Raw genomic sequence first — 22,034 nt, 5'->3', positions numbered from 1 at the left:
CACAAGTCATCCGGGAAATTATAGAAGCAAATTTCACCAGAAAACTGGGTAGTGTGTGCGTTAGTGCCCCCTCTATCACACTGACCCTAGTGAAGTATTGTATTTCATGAGATGGAAATTATGTTTTTTTTTTCAGGTGACCACGTGCTTAGTACAATGACTTGCTGTTAGACGCCCCTTGTGACTCATTTTCTGCGCATGCCCGCTCTTGTATACATACACACAATGTGGCAACGCAATAAAATATTATTGGAAGTCAGCGCAGTGTGTCGTCTCTCGCCGTCATTGTAATTCACGCTGTACGTAATTTTTTCTCATTAATTGCCAACTATCCCAAGGAAGCACCTTTTTCAGTGTATTTATGTTTGATACGACCATTTGCTGGCAAATGTTAACAGTGTGATATTTAACTTGAACTTTTACATGACTGCCTGTGTTCTTTTAGTAACCAGAGTATGGGTGTTTTATTAAACCATATTTGCTAATTTGCATACTCACATGCTACAGCAAGCCCTAATCTTGTATTATTGCATCTAAGTGCAAATAATTTAGAAATTTACTATGTATTTTAAAACACTGTCCACCTTTCGTGCTCAGCTAAATCGTTTACTCAACAGTGGTTTGCTTTTATCAGGCCTTCTACTGCACTTTGCACCCACACAATAGTAAATGTGGAATATTCACTCTTGATTTATAGTAAGAAAAGAACCTATTTTCAAACTACATATTGTATATGTACCAGTGCCTTCGGGTTACAAGACAAAAATTTATAGAAACTGGAATTGTAGTTAGAAAATCTGCTACACAGCACCTTTAGCACAGAGAACTCTCGTTTCACAAAAGAGGACAAACTATGTAGGCACTAAAAAATTCTACATATTTTTCGTGCTCAAGTAATCTTGTTAGAAAGAGAAAATTAGCAATAATGCTGCTCGCTTAAGCCTCACCTAAAGCACGTCTACACCTGGAAAGTATTGTTTCAGTCCGAAAAATGTTGGCCAGTTCTGCTTATGTCGACTTTCCAAACTTTTCACAATGCTTTGCAATTACATTAGTTTACAAAATAACAGGTGTCTTGTGCGTTTGCTCTGCATTTCAATTGCTTCTCTAATTCATCTTTGCAATATCCCTTTTTTATTCAAGGCATCAAAACGAATTTTCGTTCATTGAGCCTTATACTGAAAATTTATTCCTTTATGTGGCCCGAAACACTGCGAGGTCAACTCAGGCTCTTTCAGTGCCGCTATACATAGTTTCTTCTCTAAGAACAGATTTGATCAATACATACATTTTAGATACCTTTGTGGGAAATCTACATGTTCTTGTACTTACTGATGTGTTTGGTGATTGTGCATGTTTATATTTTCTGTGATTTATGCATATCTTGTACTCTGTATTGCAGCATGCAATAAATATATTTACATTTTTCTTGAAAATGCAGCATATATCGTACAAGTCTGTGTTGCATGTTATGTGGATCTGGAAATCGTGATAACCGTTGGTGTTGATATACATGCTCAAAAGTGACATTTGCTAGGTTGTATTTGTGCAGCGAAGACAGATTTTGCAATATACACCGTGAATTACTAATATGTAATGTGATCCACACGTATAGGTGCGTGTGTGCCCATCGAAGCTTCAAGGCCGGCTGTTCGACGGTGCGTTTGGTAGCCGAACTTGAACCTTCGGACACACGCGAGAGTTACGCGTGGATCGCTGTACATAGTAGTAATTGAAGGCGTGTACTGCCGAACCTGCCTTCCATACACACTAGAAATAAAAGGGTGTACACCCTTCCAACACTCACATAGATGGGTGGTAATATGGACTTGCACCCCTACACCCTAAATTTATTTTGCTGGACACCTTTCCTCTAGGGTGCTATAATGGCACCCCAACTGTAGGGTGTAGCCAACAGCACCCTTAGGGTGTTCGTCTGGCGACAAACTGATTTGCACCCTTAAGGGTGTTAAAATGTGTAGTGTGTACGTTTGCTCTTATTAATTATACATGCTCCTGAGTAAAAGAGAAAGTTTTCAGTTAGGCGACCTCTCGCGTCGCAATGAGAGTCTCCCCAAAAAGTGTTATGTGCGTTTAAGTCACCGACAACTATGCAGCGCGCCGGAAGTTCACCTACATAGTTTTCAAATGCTGTTTTCTGAAGTTGGTAATTCGGAAGAATGTATCTAGAGCTAGTAGTGACGAGCCTGTTACACAACACCCCTCGGACAGCAACTGCCTCTAGGGACGCACTTAATTCCCGGCAGGCAACACCTTTGTCAACTCAGCCACATCACCGGACCACACGACAGAGTCATCGTGGTGTTTACGAAAAATAGCGTACTGTCGGAGAAAATTATTTTTCGTATGTTTGAGCTGTGTTCCTTGAACATACAGCACCTTAGGACTATACTCATGTAGGAGTTCTTTAATTTCATCGAGATTGTGGAGGAGCCCTCTGACATTCCAGTTTACTATTTGTGTATCTATGTTGGATGTGGTATTGGTGCCGTGTGTTTAAGAAAGAGGATTTAGCTTACAGAGCCCTTTCCAGGTACTGTGATGCGGCGTTTTTCTTTTTTGGAGCCATGGCGAGAATCTCGCCGCTCCTTAGGCGCTGGCAGCGCAGTCTCGCTGGTTGTGTCCATCGCCTCTTCCGAGGCGCTGCACAGGCACTCTTGCGAGCGCTGCGTTTGGTGTGAAAGCCTTGTCTCAATAGACGAAACCTTTGATGCCACAATCCCAGAGGTAGATAGCTTTTTCTGCCGGGGCAGCGGGGAGCGGGCGTCACTGCCGCCTCACTGTGTGGGACGGACAGCCGCCGGAGGCCGTTGTGGCGCTGCCCCTTGACGCGCGACTTCGGTAATGCTGTTCTTTGGCAGGTATGCTACCCTCCTGCGTACCGCTTGAGCTTAACTTTGATTGCGACTATTTCTTTTTCTTTCTTCCATGATAGATAGGACCGCGAGTACGCGGCGTGCTCCTCATCACCGTTCATGCAGTGTGGAGCAATCTCGCAATTGTCAGATAGGTGTTCTTGGGAACTACATTTAGCGCAAGTCTGGTGGCCTCGGCAGTTCTGTGAACTGTGGCCAAATCTTTGGCAGCTAAAGCATCGGAGAGGATTGGGGATGTACTGTCTGACTGGGATCTTTATGTACCCAGCCTCAATGGTCTCAAGTAGCATACTTGATACGAATGTTAGAATAAGGTGCTTTGTTTCAATATCCTAGCCATTGCGCATCATCTTTTTTTCTCTTGACATTGATCACATTTTGATAACTCCAGCCCTTCAGTACTTCAGGTTTAGTCAGCTCCATGAGATCTGCATCAGAAACGACTCCGCGGGTAGTGTTCATTGTGCGGTGAGGTGTGACCGTCACTGGAATACTCCTGAAAAATACATCAGAGAATTTTTCATACTTTTTCTTTTCCTGTAGTTCTAAAAGGAGATCGCCGCTTGCCAATATGCAGACTTTATAACCGGGGCCAGGAGCTTCAGTAAGTGTCTTTGCAACGAGAAAACGTGAGATCATTTTCAATGTCTTCTTTTTTCCCTGAATGTATTACATGGAATCGTGGAAAATGGTAAATGTTTCGGCAAAAAAACTTGAAAACTTCTTCGCTGCGCCCTCGTTTCTGAGGGCGATCAGGGAGTGGAGGGTACGACCAGACGTAAAGGCAAATTGTTCGGCAGCAACGCCAGCCAGCCACCGTGGAGCCCAACAAGAGGACGTTGCAAGACCTAGAGACACAGGTCCTACAAACACAAGTTGTACGACATTGCTATAACCAAATATGGCATACCCGAGGTTGGCTCCCAAAACAAGGTTCACCCTTGCCGCCCAAACAGCTTGAAGTGAGGAGAAGTGAAGAGAGAACAGGAATGATTAAAAGAGAGAGAGAAAGACGAAGATCGAAGAGGAGGACAGGAAAAGGCAACTGCCGATTTCCTCCGGGCCGGTCAATCTGGAGGTGCCGTCTATGTGAAGCGTAGGCGAAAGAGTTGTGTTGCCGCCACCGAGGGGCCGTAAATGTCCAAACACCCGGCATCGGCTCAACCCCAGGATCCTCTTTTCCCAGACATTGCTAAGCCGCGCACAGCTACACGCGGGAGGGCACAACCCTCGCATGCTCGGGTACGTGGTGTCGCAACACAGCAAACGCCTGCTGATGCAGACGCCCCTGCGGGGTACAATGCATATGACATATGTTATAGAGACAGTGGTTCTTACCATTTGGATGCTGCTAGGGAATGTGCCTGGCTGAAAGGCATCTCTTAGAGCAGTAGCAGTGTCAAGGAAGAACCCCCGACAACTTGCCGAAAATGGCACGCATTCACTCACCCCATAATGGCATGCAGCGCTGCAGCGTCATAGCCGAAGGGCTCTCCAGGCCGTCCCGGAGGTCCGGGTGGTCCGGGGTTTCCGGATGATCCGGGCTTCCCGGCTTCTCCCTGGGGCCCTCGTGGACCCGGAGCGCCCATAGGGCCCGGAGGTCCCTGAGATCCGTCTCTTCCTGCTGGTCCTTTTGGCCCGGGAGTACCCTGTTGGTCCAAAAGTAAACACCTTGAACACGACGCCTTCATGTTGTCAACAGGAAGTCGCTAATTTTCGCCGTGTAAGGTTTCATTTGAACGCTTAGAGGAACCGAGGAGACTATGATACATGTACTCAAGTTGCTCTGGAATGTCCTGCCCTCAAAAAGCAAGGTCCTGAACGTACGTTATACATATATATATATATATATATATATATATATATATATATATATATATATATATATATATATAATATAGGGGCCACGCCACCGCAGTAGGAATGTTTCGCTCACAGTTTGCACTCGTACAGGTCCTGTTCGCGGCGTTGCTTGGACAGTCCTGTTCCACGTCACCGGCACCACTGGCTGGGCCTCGGCTGAGCGAATGCTGCTACCACAACCAGTTCTCAAGCAGCGAGCCATTTTCTACAAAAAGTGGCCGAGATCCACCAGATGTCGCGCCGCCAAACCTAATTGATGGTCATCCACTCGGCTGGCAACTTGGGACCATGTCAGCTAACCTGCCTGAGTATAACCACGCACCTTTCTTCCACACTTCGGGCCACGCCACCGCAGTTGGAATGTTTCGCTCACAGTTTGCACTCGTACAGGTTAGTTACCTTGAAGCTTCATGTTATCGTAGCAACAATCCTTGTCTCATTGCGGTGTCGTGGCCCCCTGATATGTCCAACGGTATCAAGAGGTTTGCGCATACAGTACTGTATCTTTTGCGCCTGTTATTGCTAGGCGGAGACATTGAAGTGAACCCTGGTCCAATGACGAAAGCACAAGAAGAAAAACTTGACATGGTATTCATTGCCATACAACGCTTGGAAGCGAGTAATTCTAACTAGTTGGAATCAGTGAACAAAGTGTTACACAAACACATTGGACTAAAAAATTATCTTGAAGTACTAACTGAACGCGTATATGAAGTTGAAGGTAAATTTGAGTCACTTTCCTCAGAGAGACCAATCTCAAGCAAAGAAGTTAATCTAGCCAAAATGCAAAATCAAATCCAGGATTTAGAATGAAAATTTGCATCAGGAGTGTCGCCTCAGTCTTGCAGCAGCAGCAGCGAGCGTGATATATCGATGATCCACGATAAGATAGACGATTTGGAAAACCGCTCAAGGCGCTCTGATCTCCTTTTTTAAGGCATTCAAGACACGGGTGACTCGGAAGACTAGGAAACGTCCGAGCAAATAGTAACTAAATTCTGCAAAGATCAACTAGGAGTATCAACACCTTCAATCGCACGTGCGCATCGCCTCGGAAGATTTTCAAATGAACGCACTCGACCAATTATTGCGAAGTTTTTCAATGAAAAAGAAATCAAAACGGTGCTTAGTAATGGCCACAAGCTGAAAGATACTAACTTTGGCATTTCTCGTGATTACTCTGAGGCGGTTCGCGATAAAAGAGGTAAACTTTGGCAGTTCTCTAAAACGATAAAGAAAGAAAAAGACCGTGTAAGCCTTGTCTTTAACAAACTAAAAATTAACAAGGAAGTATACGTATGGGACACTCAAGCAAATTGTGCGAAGCTCGTTTCCCCGGTTGTGTCTCCAGTTTGACATAGCGCCAACTTTTCAACTTCACCTAAGGTTCCACAAACACCACAAACATTAATAAATAGTACGATTAATACTGAGGACGGTTGCTGCTTTTTATATACTAACATTAGAAGCGTTATGTCTAAAAATGTCGCACTATCTTCACTAATCGACTCAACATCGGCAACAGTAATAGCATTAACTGAAACTTGGTTGAGCGATGCTACTGCTAATGAAAACATATTCGTTTGTGAAGCTGATTTTAATATCTTTCGTTGCGATAGGAAAAATCGTCGAGGTGGTGGTGTCCTCCTTACAATAAACAGACAGTATATTGTAATGCCCGTTGTTATTAGCACTTTCCTTGAATGCGTAGTAACATGTTTTAAATTCAGATCAAGTAACGTAATTATTGGTGTCTTTTATCGCCCACCGGACCTTACTCATGGGTTCACAGCGGAATTTCATCGCATTTTTACTGAACTTACTCATCGGTTTCCACATTGTAATGTAATCGTTTTTGGTGATTTTAATTTCCCAGACGTAGCATGGTCCACACAATCAACCTATAGCACACAGTCAGAGTCGCATGCGTTCCTCCAGTGTTGTCTTGATTTCAGCCTAACCCAATTAATTTCAAGCCCGACACGATGTTCTGCGCACTCTTCTAATATTCTTGATTTGATCCTAACGAACAATCCAGATATATGTTCTGAAATAACTCAGATTACTGGTCTATCCGATCATGAGGTTTTAACTGGTCGCTTTGTTCCTTCACCTATCAAAAGGCAAATTATCAGCATGCAGATCAGGTGTTACAAAAGAGCTAACTTTGATAGTAGTAATAATGAACTATCGCTTTTTTCTATCGACTTTCTGAGAGATTACTTGTCGCGGACAGTAGAAGAAAACTGGTTACTACTTAAAAACGCACTCATTAATCTCATAGATAAATACACCCCGGTCATTTCCATAAAATCCGATAACACTGCTCCTTGGTTTTCGCTGAACCTTCGTCGCCTAAATAACAAGAAAAAAAGATTATTCAGGCAAGCTGACAGAAATCGATTATCTAAATCCTGGCGTCGGTACAAAGCATGTGACGAAGAATACCAAAGTTTACTCAAAGCCACGCGCAGACAATTCTATAAACGGCACCTGTTATCGATGTTAACAACTAACCCTCGGCGCTTTTGGCGTGTCATTAATCCCAAGCATAATTCTGACATCGTCCTTACTGATCATGATGGCGCAGCGTTAACTGACACTGATTGTTCCCAACTACTGAACGAAACTTTTTCATCGGTATTCACACGCGAATGTTTGGAACCCTTAGCCACCATGACTCGCACCGATTCGTTTATGCCGGAAATAATAATCACCGATTCTGGAATTTATTCTCTCCTCACTAATCTGAAGATTTCATCTTCGGCTGATAATACTGGCTTAAATAAAACAATTCTAAAAAATATTGCCCCAAGCATCTTTCCAGTACTGTCCGCCTTATTTTCACAATCACTATCAACAGGCGTTATCCCTCACGAATGGAAGGTGGCTAAGGTAGTGCCATTTTTCAAGTCTGGGGATCGTTCTTCACCGCTTAACTATCGACAAATTTCTTTAACAAGTAACATTTGTAAATTAATCGAACATATCATACATTCCCAGGTCATTAACTACCTTGAAGAACATAACCTCATATTTAAGCAACAGCACGGTTTTCGCAGAGGCTATTCATGTGACACTCAGCTCGCTGGTTTTATTCACGACATACATTCATCAATAGACACCGGAATTCAAGTAGATGCCGTATTCCTAGATTATTCAAAAGCATTCGACCGTGTCCCTCATCGTCGACTTATTCACAAACTTACATAGCTGAACATTGACTCTACTGTTGTAACATGGATAAAAGACTTTCTTTCTAACAGGATGCAATTTACATCGGTTAACAATCACAACTCATCTCTAGTCCCCGTAACATCAGGTGTGCCACAGGGAAGTGTGCTTGGGCCCCTACTTTTTCTAATTTATATTAATGATCTACCAGACGGCATCAAATCCAATATCAGACTATTTGCTGATGATTGCGTCATATATCGTAATATTCACTCTAACTACGATCACGACATTCTTCAATCTGATCTAAACGCAATAAACGTATAGTGTTCAACTTGGCTAATGCCTCTAAATCTTACTAAAACTAAATTCATGTCTTTCACTAATCAGGCGCCCCGAACATCAACATCTTACATCTTAAACAACAGCCTTGTTGAACAAGTTTCCAGCTACAAATATCTTGGCGTACACTTAACCCCTAACTGGACGTGGAATAATCATATTAACCATATCCTCCCTTCTGTAAACCGTTCGTCCTTAAACATAGCCTCAAACAAGCTCCCGTATACTTACGCAAATTGGCATACACAACACTAATACGCCCTAAAATAGAGTACGCGTCAGCCATATGGGATCCCCATCAAGCATACCTAATAACTGACTTAGAAGCCCTGCAGAGCCGTGCTGTACGCTTCATCTTTTCAGATTATTCACGAGAAACAAGTATAACAGCATTAAAAATCGCGCCGAAATTGAAGCCTTGTCACATCGCCGTAATATATCTCGTTTAACACTATTCCATAAGCTCTACTATCACGTATCCCTTCATAACGAGTTCATGCGTAAACCCTCAGTCATTTTTCCACGTCGGGATCATTCTTGCAAAGTTAAATGTATAATGTGTCATTCTCTCGCATTTGGTCAGTCATTCATACCTCGCACCTCGAAAGAATGGAATAATCTGCCATCGCACATTGTCACCGAAACAAATGCCTTAAAATTTACAGACGCTCTACGCAGTACCATGAATACCTAATATATCACATCTGACTCTCTGATTTGTAAACATTTTTTTCTTTTTTTGTTTGTTAATGCGCCGTTAACCAAGCTTCCACGACAGTGTCACATTGTGTACAAACCATTTAGTGTTGCTGTACTGATAACTATCATTATTTTTTGTGTTTGTACGTTGATGCACTGTAATTAATTTTTTACCAGTTTTGTTTTTCCATTGTATTTACATTACGCACTGTTCACCTCACCTATGTAACATTTACCCTATGTAATACCCTCCCTAGAGCGCCTTTAGGGTTATTGTGAAATAAATAATACATTGTCACGTTGTATTGACGATGATGGAAACCGAAGCGAAACTGTGACCGACGAAACTCACTTTTTCACTTTTTATTGGTCAAACCTGTGCCCACCAAAGTAAGTTACACTCAAAGCACAACAATAGCGGCGAACACAGTCGGCGATAGTCCGGATCTGGACTGCGGGGCAAGCGCGTCGACCCCAGGGGTGAATCTCCGCATGGCTGCCATTGGCTGTTTTTCGGTAGACGCTCTTTCGACGCTATCGCCAAGGTCCCCTTCGGTTACGGTCCTAGTAGGAGGGCAATACTTTGGCAAAATGGCGGCGCACACGATGGCTTACATTCGCATGGCAACGAGAACAGCAGCCGTACGGCGCCTCGATGCTCATTCTAGTGGTCCTTATTTGTTTTGTTATTTGTATGGCGACCTGCTCCGCTCCCTCTCCACCCTTCACCATGCCCCGCGTACCTTCACGTTTGCTTGCTTTTTGCCTGTCCGCGGCACGTGTGTATATATATATATATATATATATATATATATATATATATATATATATATATATATATATATATATATATATATATATATATATATATCCCAGGCGCTGCTTGTGGACTGGCGCGTGCTGCACAGTGGGTTCTTTATGCGCTAGCACGCACGGAGTCTTGTCCATACTTTGAGTATGCCAGCATATGCCAGAACATATATAAACTCCACTTCCAACACAACAGATCGTTGGCCTCGTTTTATTGACTTGTGTTTCCGAAAACAAATATTCTCGCATAACCTGGCATGAAACACGCTCAGAAAATGTACAAAAGTGAAAAATGCATTACATGTACATGACTACTATACAAAACGAAAGTTCCCCACAGTGAAATAAAAGAAATAAAAATAAAAATCAAGGAAACGCGAAGGCTGTTTCACGCACACACATATACATGATTTTTATATAATGACCTAAAGACCAAAGTGTAGAAGAGCTTTTGATATATGCCCATAGAGCTTCGGGTATGCTCATTGAGATATTGCACAAAACTGGACGACATGAATGACATACTCATGACAACTAAAGAATAGGAAAATTCACTGGTAATGGCAAAAACAATGACACGCAAGATACCTAAAATATAGAATAAAATGCTAAGACTGTTTTGTTGACAGCCATATAAAGAAAGGTACTTACTTATACACCTGCAAAAAAGTATATGAAATGCGTGACTTCTTCATTGCTAGTGAACAAATTGAAAAAGACAGGGCAGAACAAAAATAACATTGTACTCAAAGCGGAACTACACATTATCATCATATTTTGCACTTGGCCACAATTTGAGTAATGGTGGCAAGGAGGGCGGGATGTAATCAGCTGTTGCAGGAGCCCATATAAAACATTCGCAGAAAGGCCCCTTCATCAATCCAAGACCAGGTGAAGTGAGCCAACAATACAACTTTTCTTTCACCACGGATGTAATTCCTAGCAGTAGGATTACGTCACTTAAGGCACTAAGTCGTCCCTTGTGTAATAAACACGAACTGCAAACATCTGTATATAGGACACTTGCAATGGTCATGCTTTCCAGAAAGAAAAAAGCGTATCATGCCTACACATGAAAGTTGTTCGCACGGTTTTTTTTTTGGCAATTACTGAGATAATAAATAAAACACGACCGTAATTTTTCAGCTGTTAGTACGTTAGTAAAACGGTGACACAAAGAAAAAGCACTGAGGGCGGAATGGAAAGCTGGGCGAGTTACTGAAGTTGCAGAATAAGACTTGGGCCATTAAAACACAAATCGTAGACCAGGTCACAATGAGGTGGAACGTCTATTTGTCAGCTTTCTCTACCGGTAAGAGGGAACTGTAGCACAATCAAGGCGCGACGACATCCCGAGACTCATGGAACACACACATGCCCAGGGCCGTGTTCGTGTACATGCGTCTTCTTATGTCCTCGGGTCCGCGCTCACCTGTTATCTTTAGACACCCGGAAGAAACTTGCCGGGCTTGTTTTTGAGATATTTGTGCATCCCTGCACGATGCACGAGCGGTGCGAGTCGTGAAACGGGTGAAACATCAAAGAGCACAACCACACAGCTATCGAGGACCACGGAACTGACGAAACTGCCCACGCCGGTCAACGCACAGCAGTGCACGCTTCCAGGTAACAGCAGATAACGAAACATGAAACTTCATGCAGCAGGCTAAGCTGGCGCCAGGCCGGCGGGCGCGCGCGGAGACAGTCAAAGGTAAGAGAGTTGCGAAGGAGGGCAAGGAGAGAGGAGTTGAAAGAAAGGGCAAAAGGCACGGGCTCCTGAACCGGCGCGTGCAAGCGCCTATCTAGGGGGCCGTGCAAGGGAAGCGGCATTGCTTTTCCGCCCTCCTGATGGATGGCGCCAAGTACCTCTGCCAACGAAGCAGCCGAGTTTCCGAGGCCGGCGCTTGCTTCTATACATGGGGCATCGAATGTTCCAGAATAATCGCTGGTGCCCACGTGTCTTCCAGAAATTACTACAAAATTCGCGTCGCACATACAATCACCTTACGCAATGTTCGGCGACAACAGACGACGGATAGAATATTCGGTAACATTCGAGGAACTTCCCGGTTTGTTGGAATGGTCTGCAAGGAGTCTCGTTTGGCTGTAACAGACCTCCCAGCCTTTTTGGTGGTTTCTTGCCTTGCTGATAGTCTCGGCATGTCTTGCTGTAACAGGTGACATCTGTTGTGAGGCGCGGGCGGTAGTACTTCTCTTGTATCCTTGCGAGTGTACGCGAAAATCCAAGGTGCTCGGATGTCTGATTATCATGCACGACGTGCAGGATTGCTGGCTACAATGCTGCAGGCACAACGAGGAGGTAGTTTGCGCGTATGGGGGGTTTCTTTTTTACGAGGACGTCGTTCAGTAGGAAAATCAAAGACAAACCTCGCCTAAATACCCTAGGGAAAACGTTGGTGTTGCCTTACAAATACTTGATGAGGCTTTGTAGCTTCGCGTCTGCGCATTGTTGTTCAGCGATGTCTTCCGCGCGTATTCTTCCAAGGAAGGCATCGTCATCCTCGTCGTCCTGCGGTGGGAGGTCAACGGGGGCGCGTGATAGGCTGTCGACATCACAGTGCTTGCGTCCAAATTTGTAGACGACGGCGATATGAAATTCATAGAGTCTGAGACTTCCACGTGCGAGGCATTCTGAAGAGCCCTTTATTTTGCCAGCCAACACAAGGCATGGTGGTCGCTTACGACTTAGAAGGACCTGCCGGAAAAGTGAGGACGGAATTTCGTAGTAGCGCAAATGATCGCAAGACGTTCTTTTTCCGTCGTAGAATAATTTGCTTCCGCTTTCGAAACCAACCGACCAGCCTAAGCAATGAACCTTGGAAATCCGTTTTTCCTGTGGGCTGGATGGCGCCGAGGCTTAAACTTCTTGCATCAGCGTGTATTTCGGTGGCCGTGGCTTCAGCGAAATAGGCGAGTGCTAGTGGTGACTTTAGGCGTCGTTTAAGCTCTTAGAATGCTAACATGTGCGGCGTTCCCCACTTAAACTAGACGTTCTTGACAAAGTGCCTCTAATAGGCACAGAAGGCAAGAAATCTGCGCACTCCTTTTTTTCTGTTGGATCTGCAAATTCAGTTATGGCAGATGTATTCTGCAGATTAGGGTGGACTCCAGATTTGCTGATGAAGTGGCCCAAGAACACAAGGTTATCGTAAACAAAACGCCACTTTTCGGGCTTCAGAGTGAGCCCTGATGACTTAATGGTCTGTAGTACTGTTCCAAGCCGCCTAAGGTGATCGTCAAAATTTCCGGCGAAGATGACGACGTTGTGCAAGTAGACCGCACAGGCCTGCAACTTCAACCCTGCTAACGCGCTGGAACATTACAGGTGCCGAGCACAGTCAAAGTGCCATGAGCTTGAACTCGCAGTGGCCCTCTGGCGTGATGAAGGTGGTCTTCTTAGAATCCCTCGCGTTGACTTCTACTTGCCAATAGCCAGTCTTGAAATCTATCAGCGAGAAGTTCTCAGTGTTGCACAGCGCATCCAATGCATCACTATGCGTGCGAGAGGGTATACATCCTTCTTTGCGATCTTGTTCAACCGACAATAATCGAGGCAGAAACGCAGGGTTCCGTCCTTTTTCGTCAGCGAGAATACTAGAGATGCCCACGGGTTGTTCGACAGCTGGATGATGTCGTCGAGCAGCATTTCATCGACTTGTTGGCTTATGGCTTCACGTTGTCGCGTCGAAACTCTGTAAGGGTTCTGGTGGAGTGGTCGAGCCGATTCTTCAGTCATGCGATGTCTTGCAACTCGTGTTGCTCGAATACAGGATGACGTCGAATAAAGGATGACGTCGAAAAGCAGCCTGTATCGTCGGAGGAGAGCTTTAAGCTGTTGCTGCTTACTCACGGGAAGACTTGGATTTATCTCGAAGACTGGTTCTCGAACTTTGACCGCCGAGGGAGATCCGACAGGATCCGAGAAGATAAACGTATTGCTGGTTTCCACAATTTCTTCGATGTGTGCCATCGTATGTATGCCCTTGTTAATGTACTTGAACTCCTGGCTATAGTTTCTCAGCATCACTTTGGCTTCTGCTCCGTGCAGTAGAGCAGTTCCTCTTGTGACACAAATTTCACTGTCGAACAGTAGACGTTGGTTGCCCTCGATAACGCGCCTTCTACGACTGTGGGTATTAGGAGCGTAGCGGAATAAGTCCTCTCCAGTGGTATTGCTTGGTCTGTGGACAGCATTTTCGGCTTCCACTTTCGGTCAATGACTGCGCCGTGTTGATTTTGAAAGTCATTGCCTAGAATTGCGTCGCGTGAGCACCCTTGAAGGATGACCAAGGTCGCAGTGCAAATACGGTCATGCACTGTAACTCTTGCTGTGCAGCTTTCAGTAGGCGTTATAAGGTGTCCTGCCGGTGTCCGGATGTGAGGGCCGTCCCATGTCTTGACTTTCTTTTGCTTGGTGGCAAAGGGTCCACTGATGACGAAATAGTCGGCTGTTGTGTCTACTAGAGCGGTGCTGGTGTGGCCGTCGAGAAGCATGTCGAGGTCGATGATTCTTCGTCTTGCATTGTATTTGTGTCGTGGCGTCACACCACAACTGCATAGCGTTCTTCTGTAGCAGTGCATCTTCGAGGCTTCCTCGGGATGGGCCCTGGCCTGTCGTTCCTACGTCGTCGAGATATATGCTGAAGTGTCTTCGTCGTAGGCGGAGCATCTTCGGCATTTCGACGTATAGTAAGTGCACCTCCGTCGGTTGCGGATTTTAGATTTCCGGATATGAGTTTGCGGACCAGCCACAGGCTGGTCCTGTGTACGGTCGGCGCTGCGGCGACAGATAGCGTCCTAGTCATGGCGAATGCGAAGAATGTCTACTGATGTTTTGCCTATCAAACCCATATATAACGTTCTAAAATAAATTTCATTGGCAAATCAACGCAGCGGCTATGGGGGCATCCATTGCGGTCACAGTCGCTAGCTTAAGAATGGAAGCTATATCGAAGCTGAGGCGTTATCCTCGTTTACACCGGCACCGAAGGCATTCTTCAGATATGTTGCAGCCTCGTGCAATGACAGAACCTTGACCTTTTCACGGCTCACCTGAACAGTATGCAAGCAGCAATTAAGTTCACTGTAGAAGCGGAATCAGAAGGCCAGTTGCCGCTCCTGGAGACATGAAAGCCAAAATTTCTTATTCAAGGTGTTTAGGAAGCAAACTCGCACTTGTCGCTAACCCAACTACACAGGAGTGCGCCCTGCTTCGCGAAAGACGTCTTTTGTCGGCTCTCTTCTTTGTCGGGCGAAAAACGTGCCCACAACAGCGGAAGACTACATGGCCTAAGACTACCTGCACGTCTGCGACGGAAATTGAGGGCTCGCGAGTATCCTGAGTACTTCATTTACTCAGTAGGGCACCAGCTGGCTCACGCAGTACTCACCCCTACCATTGATGAAAAAATTTTCTTCGATACCATACGCCCAAGGCATAAATGGGACCCTTGCACGCGTTCTACGGTCGTATTACGTACAGGCTGCGCACGTTCCCTCCCGGATTCTCAGACACGAGCTCTTGCTGTGAAAGACCCAGAGAAGAAAGACGACTTCCCAGGTGCGGTGTGCGTCATTTCATGGGCGGACTGTCGCTATGTCTACGTCGGAGAAAGCGGCAACTTCAAGACAACACTTAAACAGCAGAGGAATGGCGTCCAGAATCAACACGTTGCATCGAATGTCTTAGCCCAACACTGCGCAACTAGTGCCCAAACGATTAACTGTGAAAATTCTGGCGTGAATGCCAAGGAACGAAATCTTTGTATGTGTCTTTATCTCTTTTTATTTATTCTTTACTCATCCAAACCACGACGCACATTATTAATCGCAAGCAGGGAAATCTGCTGTCCATGTATGTCAAGTACCTTATCATGTCTTGAGCCGCCTACAAAAAAGGCGCAAACTCTGCTGCTAGTTTCATTATGCGCAATGCTTCCCTGGGCGAGCTGAAACGTGAACATGCTTTTAAAACATTTTAATTGGTACCCGGATATCTTTTTTTTTTTTTTGAATATGCATCGTCTCCACCAGACGGGCTTCCATTATACTGTGGACTTCATCAATAAATACACAGTACAAAGGCAAGTGAGCGAGTACTAAGTGACTTGCTTTTGTACTCAATTCACTGAGAATAAATAATTTCAGCGCAATAAACAGTTGCAAGTTTAGCGCACCGGGTCTCCAGTTCCTTCATCTTCTTTGGTATTTTCTTTCCCTCATTACGCCTAGCAGTATTGTCTAGAAAACATTATTTATTTTGTCTTTTACGTAGGCTTTGTGGGCAGCTTTATTGGGACACTTATTCACAATGTTATCGACACCATTCGCCCTTGGCAGGCACACACCACTGGGCTGGTACTTGACAAAAAAATCCCGGTGGTATACTGTCATTTCACTAACATTATGCGTTATTGTGGCTGGGATAGAGCTGACAGGAGAGATTACTGAGCAGTATTTGTTCCGAACATTGAAATCCATCGATTAAGTAACTGCTGATTCATCTTTCACAGGCGAACTGAAATATAGAACTTCTGCCAGGATGTGCGACTGGACTATATTCGGTGTTCCAAATCTGAAAAGAATGGTCTCGCCTGATCGAATTCAGCATAAATTCACTAAAACATCGAGGGGTGCAACTCACCGGTGCTCCAGGAGGCCCGGGGTTTCCTATTGGTCCCTTGGCACCAGGTGGTCCCTGTGTTCAAGCATAAAAGAAACAATGGGCGGCTACGTTATCTAAATTCTATTTAAGATTGTTGCAACTATAAATTGAGTGTCTGTATGTACCGTATAGTACAATAGAATAACACCCAGTTTTTTTAACGTCATCAGTGTCTGATTTCTTTCCGTGGCCCTCTTTATTATTAACATTCCTACTTATAATGTGCATAAAAAATCTTACAAAAGACAGGGTCTATGGGATAAGTATCAAGATCTCTTCTACGCTCTCAAATCAAAGTGTCTTTCCGCTAACGTTTCACTCAGGCAAAGATTAACTTAAACAAAGGATAGCGTAGCCGCAATGGAGGTTTTTAGGTTACAGTAGACTGAACAGCTTTTGGCAAAAATAGTGCTTAAGCCAGATACACAAAATGCGACTACACGTAGTGTCTATTGAAATATCTAGAACAGCTAATGGAACCTTTTATACTTAAAGCTTATTAGTGATTTCATTTTTTCCCACACAAGAAAATTATTTAACAGAACTTTTGAAGTACGTAGATTTCATGGTGGGAGAGCAACAAGAAAAGCGATGCCCTTATCCCAGGTACTTATTGACGGTGCTCACGCAAGCGAGAATTGCCGAGCAACGTAAAAATACGCGAATGAGGAAAACCGCCTTCCGATCGCAGGTAGCATAGCATTAGAGAGATATATTGGTGATTGTAAGTATAAGGCTCACCGCTGATCCTGTCAGGCCCTGGAGTCCTACTAAGCCTCGGTGACCTTTGGAGCCCCTTTCTCCAGCAGCGCCGCGATCACCCTTGAAACCTTGTGGGCCAGGCGCCCCCTGTGGCCCTCTCTGGCCCTGTGGGCCGCGAACACCAGGAGGGCCGGCTTCACCACGTTCGCCACGTTCTCCAGTTGCACCCGCAGGGCCTGGACTGCCCGGTGGACCCTGCATACCAGATACACCTGGCTTCTACTCACTTCTACACGTAAGCCTGCGCTTACGTGTACATATAAAATCGATGTCGAATTTACCTTTATTTCCAACTTCTGACTTACGTAACAGTGATATGGAGATGTCGAATAAATGCACAATACAGTTAAAATAATACCAATAGTGGCGACTGAACATTAACTCATATACGAATAAGGGGTTAACAAAAAGATGGTGTTCAAAGAAGGACATGGCAAAGAGCACGCGGCATAGACGAGGAGCCAAAAAAAATGTTAGGAGCTATAGGCAGAAATGCTGCGCGGGGCTTTAAATGCATAAAAGGGAGCATGCACATTTTTCTGATATGTTTTGTTATATGCTTTGTTATTTTGTTTTGTGGCTTCTTTTTTATCTACAGAGCATTTGTCAAACAAGACAATTCCTGCACCACATGAATAGTAATGAGCAAACGTGCATTATCATGTTTTTCGGCGTTGTACATTCCTATACATAACATTCTCAAGGCAAGACGCAAACCATTTTTGCTTTCTAATGTTTCTGCACTCTCTCATATTAATTTACATCATGTACCTCCAAATTACGTAACCTTAGGACTTAACACATAGATGGAATGCGGAAAATGCATTGCAATGGTGTGCAGTTATCAACTAGTTGTGCAATAATTCCTTCCAAAATTTGTGTAGATTAGTTTCTCAGCTGGCCTCAGTTGCATAAATCCTTTCTTTCCTTAATATAAATTGTGGTGTTTTACGTGCCAAAAGCACGATCTGATTATGAGGCACGCCGCAGTGGTGGACTCCGATTATTTGGACCATCTGGGATTCATTAACGTGCACCTAAATATAAGTACACGCGTGTTTTCGCATTTCGCCACCATCTTCGCCCGCCATGGTCGGGATTCGATCCCGTGACCTCGTGCTTAGCAGCCCAACGCCGTAGCCACAAGCAACCGCGGCGGCTTTTCATTCCTTAAAGAAAATGTTACACGCTCGAATAGCTTTTCTTATTAAAGTGTAGGTTGTGTCTCAACCTGAGCAATAACAATCGAGCGAGAGAGAAAAAATGCAGTAGTGGCTCAGAACCTCAACATTTAACGGAAGACAAGGGACGAAGAGACAAGAGGACGACAGGAACGCTGTCCCGCAAGTGAAATTTTATTGATGTCTACCCTCAGTATATGCAAAAACAGAAGCCAAAAAGTGAAGAAAAGCAAACAACAAAAAAACACATAGCGCATCGAAAACAGACATCGCCAACGCAAAGGCAAGAAAATGATAGGTGAAACGCTGTCAGTAGGCACATACTGTTTCAAATGATTTATCAATATGATGATATTTTGTATCGTTTAAATAGTCCAAAGTTCGACAAGAGCTTGTCAGGCGAGGGTGATACCTTGTTAAATAATCTGGCGCTCGTCTAAGGTTCATACATAAAATTTAGGCGAGTGCCAGTTTATTTGACGATGTATCGTGTAAGGTTAGCGATTCGTGGCTTACGGGTGCTCCTTTGTTATTCTAATGAAAAAAAGTGTGTATTTGCTTATGGGCCATCATTACTTTTAAGTTTGCTATCTTCAACAAACACCTACCCCTGAATATTTGTGATGTGGAAGCCATAACAATTCTTAGTTGCAATGCATGTAGATGCAGAGGTAAGCTCAACCAGAATGCGGAGAAGTGGTCGTGGTGATCCAGAAAAGAAGAACGCGGCGATAAGGAAACACTTCACCGAACGGAGTGAATTTCACCACCTTACGAGTAGGGTGAAGACTGGTTGTAACAAGACAGTGCTTCAACCTATACAACCTTGCGCGGCATGCTATAAACTCAACCAGGACAGTATTATCGGCAATAGCAAAGGAGCAGACGGCGCTGTGAAACAAGCTCTCGTGCTGCCGTATTGCTCACGACTTAGTTTGCAGAACAGGACGTACAGCTCACACGATAATAGAGTTGGACGATGGCACAAAAGTGCTACAGGGCTCGCTACCTGCAAGCCTTGGGTGCCCGGTGGCCCTGGCTGTCCCGGCGGCCCAACAGGTCCCTTGTCACCAGGCCGTCCTTGGAGGCCGGAAGGACCTTCCTTGCCTGGCTGGCCCTGTACAATGACACCGCAAAGCATTACACTACAAACGTAGCACCGATAGCATACAAAGTTAGCTGTTGAATTGTCCTCGAGAGTTCTGCGAGAGTTCTACACAAATCTGCCGGCGACAACGATGTTTCCGGGTGAGTTGTTATGCTCTGGCACATTACAGCGCTCATCATATGTCAAAGGAAACGCTAGCTATTCGCAAGATAGAGTTGTGAGGTATTACTATAGGATCGATCATTGCTATATTGTCCACATTTGTGTTTCTCATGGCATTCAAATGCACAGGGCGGAGGGGTCCATGAGGCTGTATCAGTTGCTGTGTCGCTTCATAATTCATTAACTCACAGCTACTCATCACGTAAGTGTTTCTCGAGGCTGTCCTGCTGATGTATTGTCATGGCTTTACCGCCATGGCTCCATCGTGCACGGTGTACTCACTGCCGCCTCGTGTCAATGAACCGGTTGCGATTCACTTACCCACCGCCAGTGTCGTCTTCGTTGCCTGTGGATCGAGCGTGTCAAGCCCCATCGGCATTAACAGCATCCTTCACGCCAGTTATAAGACCATCGCATGTGCCGCTAGCGTATCCACTAACCCGTTGCTATTCGCCATTCAGGTGGTTCATCAAACAGTGTATTTGCAAAACGATCGAACCATTACCTTCTCGTTAAAGAGCCAAATGACTAGCTAGTGAGTGCATTACTGTTGCACGTTCCTTGCTGCTGCTGTCGGACGATGTCGAGATGAATCCTGGACCTGATACGGCGGTTCTGCGTGGAGATGTAAGAAAACTATCGGTAGGGCAGTTAAACTTCTTTCCGAAGTTCTAAATTCGAGAAATCAGCTCCCCACAACAACAATGGTCTGTCTGAACTTAGCAAACGTTGAAGTGGTGTTGCAACAAACAGTAAGGAAATATACCACTAAAGTAACACCTAGGAGCCGTGCAAACCGACACCGGTCACACGATCCACCCAGTCTGTAATCTTGCAGCACACTTTGATGATGCCTAAAACCGCTCAATTATGATATTGACGCTGCTGAATATATTGCTCTTTCCGGAGAACTGGTCATTCGACATTATTCTGACCTCTTCAATTTTAGTCTAGCACATGCGCAAGAACTTAGGCGAATACATCGCCTAATATGGTAAAGTGCTGGTCGCAACTAGCCCTTTATTGTCAAGCATTGACTCTTGACATAAAGCGATACTGTCAAATAACTGAAGCATTAAGCGGCCCTGCCTAGAGCATAGGCGATAGTTTTTCTAAGAAAGTGCTAAACGCGCGCCGATATCTCATCGCTCTTGTGCAAAGTAAATATGGAGCCTTTTGAGTTCGATATACAAAACTGTTCATCGACTCAAAGCGCCACGTTATTGGCGAAACATCGCAATTCGTGAAAGAGGAGTACAGCTATGACATGGCCATCCGCAAATATCTTGCCGTGTTGCACTTGCCTCTGTGTGCATATTTCCATATTGGTTGCTTTACTAACATAAGGAGCTTTCTTCCGAACATGCCCCCTCCCATTGGAGCAGGTATTGCATACGTCTTCACGCGGCGTTGGGCTACTTATACTATTCGGGACTTGGCTTACCAGCAACATCAGTGAGAGTGAAGTATTGAGCAATATGTCAAACTTTGATGTCCTTTTCGCAAAGATAGGTAGGGCACTAGCAGCGGTGGAATTCTCATTGTCAGCTTGTAGTGACAGTGCCGAACCACAGTGGCACAACGCAAGTCACGAAACCACCTGTTTATTCGGCGACTTTGTGGCCACAACCCAAGCGGCACTGACATAAAAGGATAGCGGTGAGTAGAGGTGGTGATCATTCAAATGATAAGCGGGTCAAAGTGTTGGCTATTATATAAGACACGTCAAAGTTTTAAAAAATTCTGGGGTTTCCCTTGGACTCCACAAAAGTTCAAGCGCAATGGCTGTTGTTCGCTTGCCTTCCAGAAAGTACCACACAAATCGCGCCGCATGCAATCTGATTAGACAAGCTTTATACACAACAGACAAGCAGCGGGAACATTCGAGAAACTTCCGATACAGAATGACGTGGGTTTAGCTGAGCAACAGCAGAGATTAGCCAATGAGAAACGCTCACCGAAAGCCTATAGAATTCGTAAGCCTGTCTTTGTTGCAAATAAATAAATGCTAATGTGCTCAGAAATTGATGTGCTACTAACCTCGAAACATTATGGCTTATTGTCCGTTCTAAACCGCAGCTGCTACGACTAGGTGTCTGTTATCGTTCTCTGAACAGTATTTTTCTCGCGGTGAACCAATTATTAGAAAGTTCACGAATCCGTAAAGGTAGTTTTTTGTGGACTTCAGTTACATGGACGTTGACTGGTCAAATGACTGTGCTTAGGAACTAGTTGTACCGCAAGTGAACAATTACCTCACGTCTCGCCTAATTTTAATCTTTACAAGATAATAACTGAGCCAACGCGGGTAACCAATGATACTGTCAGCACACTAGACCTCATACTAACCT

General features: G+C 44.7%; 1 protein-coding gene across 2 annotated transcripts in view; it reads right to left on the bottom strand.

The window, feature by feature from the left end:
- The window catches only part of LOC142583430 (uncharacterized), a 1,100,669-nt gene that overhangs the window by 132,810 nt on the left and 945,825 nt on the right, over nt 1–22,034 (bottom strand). For both annotated transcript variants that reach the window (XM_075693897.1, XM_075693898.1), the window contains 4 exons: nt 19,423–19,530; nt 17,212–17,427; nt 16,450–16,503; nt 4,347–4,546 (listed from right to left, as the gene is read on the bottom strand). In XM_075693897.1, coding sequence (XP_075550012.1) covers nt 4,347–4,546; nt 16,450–16,503; nt 17,212–17,427; nt 19,423–19,530 — 578 coding nt within the window. The remainder of the gene's footprint in view (nt 1–4,346; nt 4,547–16,449; nt 16,504–17,211; nt 17,428–19,422; nt 19,531–22,034) is intronic.

The sequence above is a fragment of the Dermacentor variabilis genome, chromosome 5, assembly GCF_050947875.1.
Source record: "Dermacentor variabilis isolate Ectoservices chromosome 5, ASM5094787v1, whole genome shotgun sequence".
Taxonomy (NCBI): domain Eukaryota; kingdom Metazoa; phylum Arthropoda; class Arachnida; order Ixodida; family Ixodidae; genus Dermacentor; species Dermacentor variabilis.
Note: the sequence above shows the minus strand (reverse complement) of the source record. Positions and strands in the feature narration are given on the sequence as shown.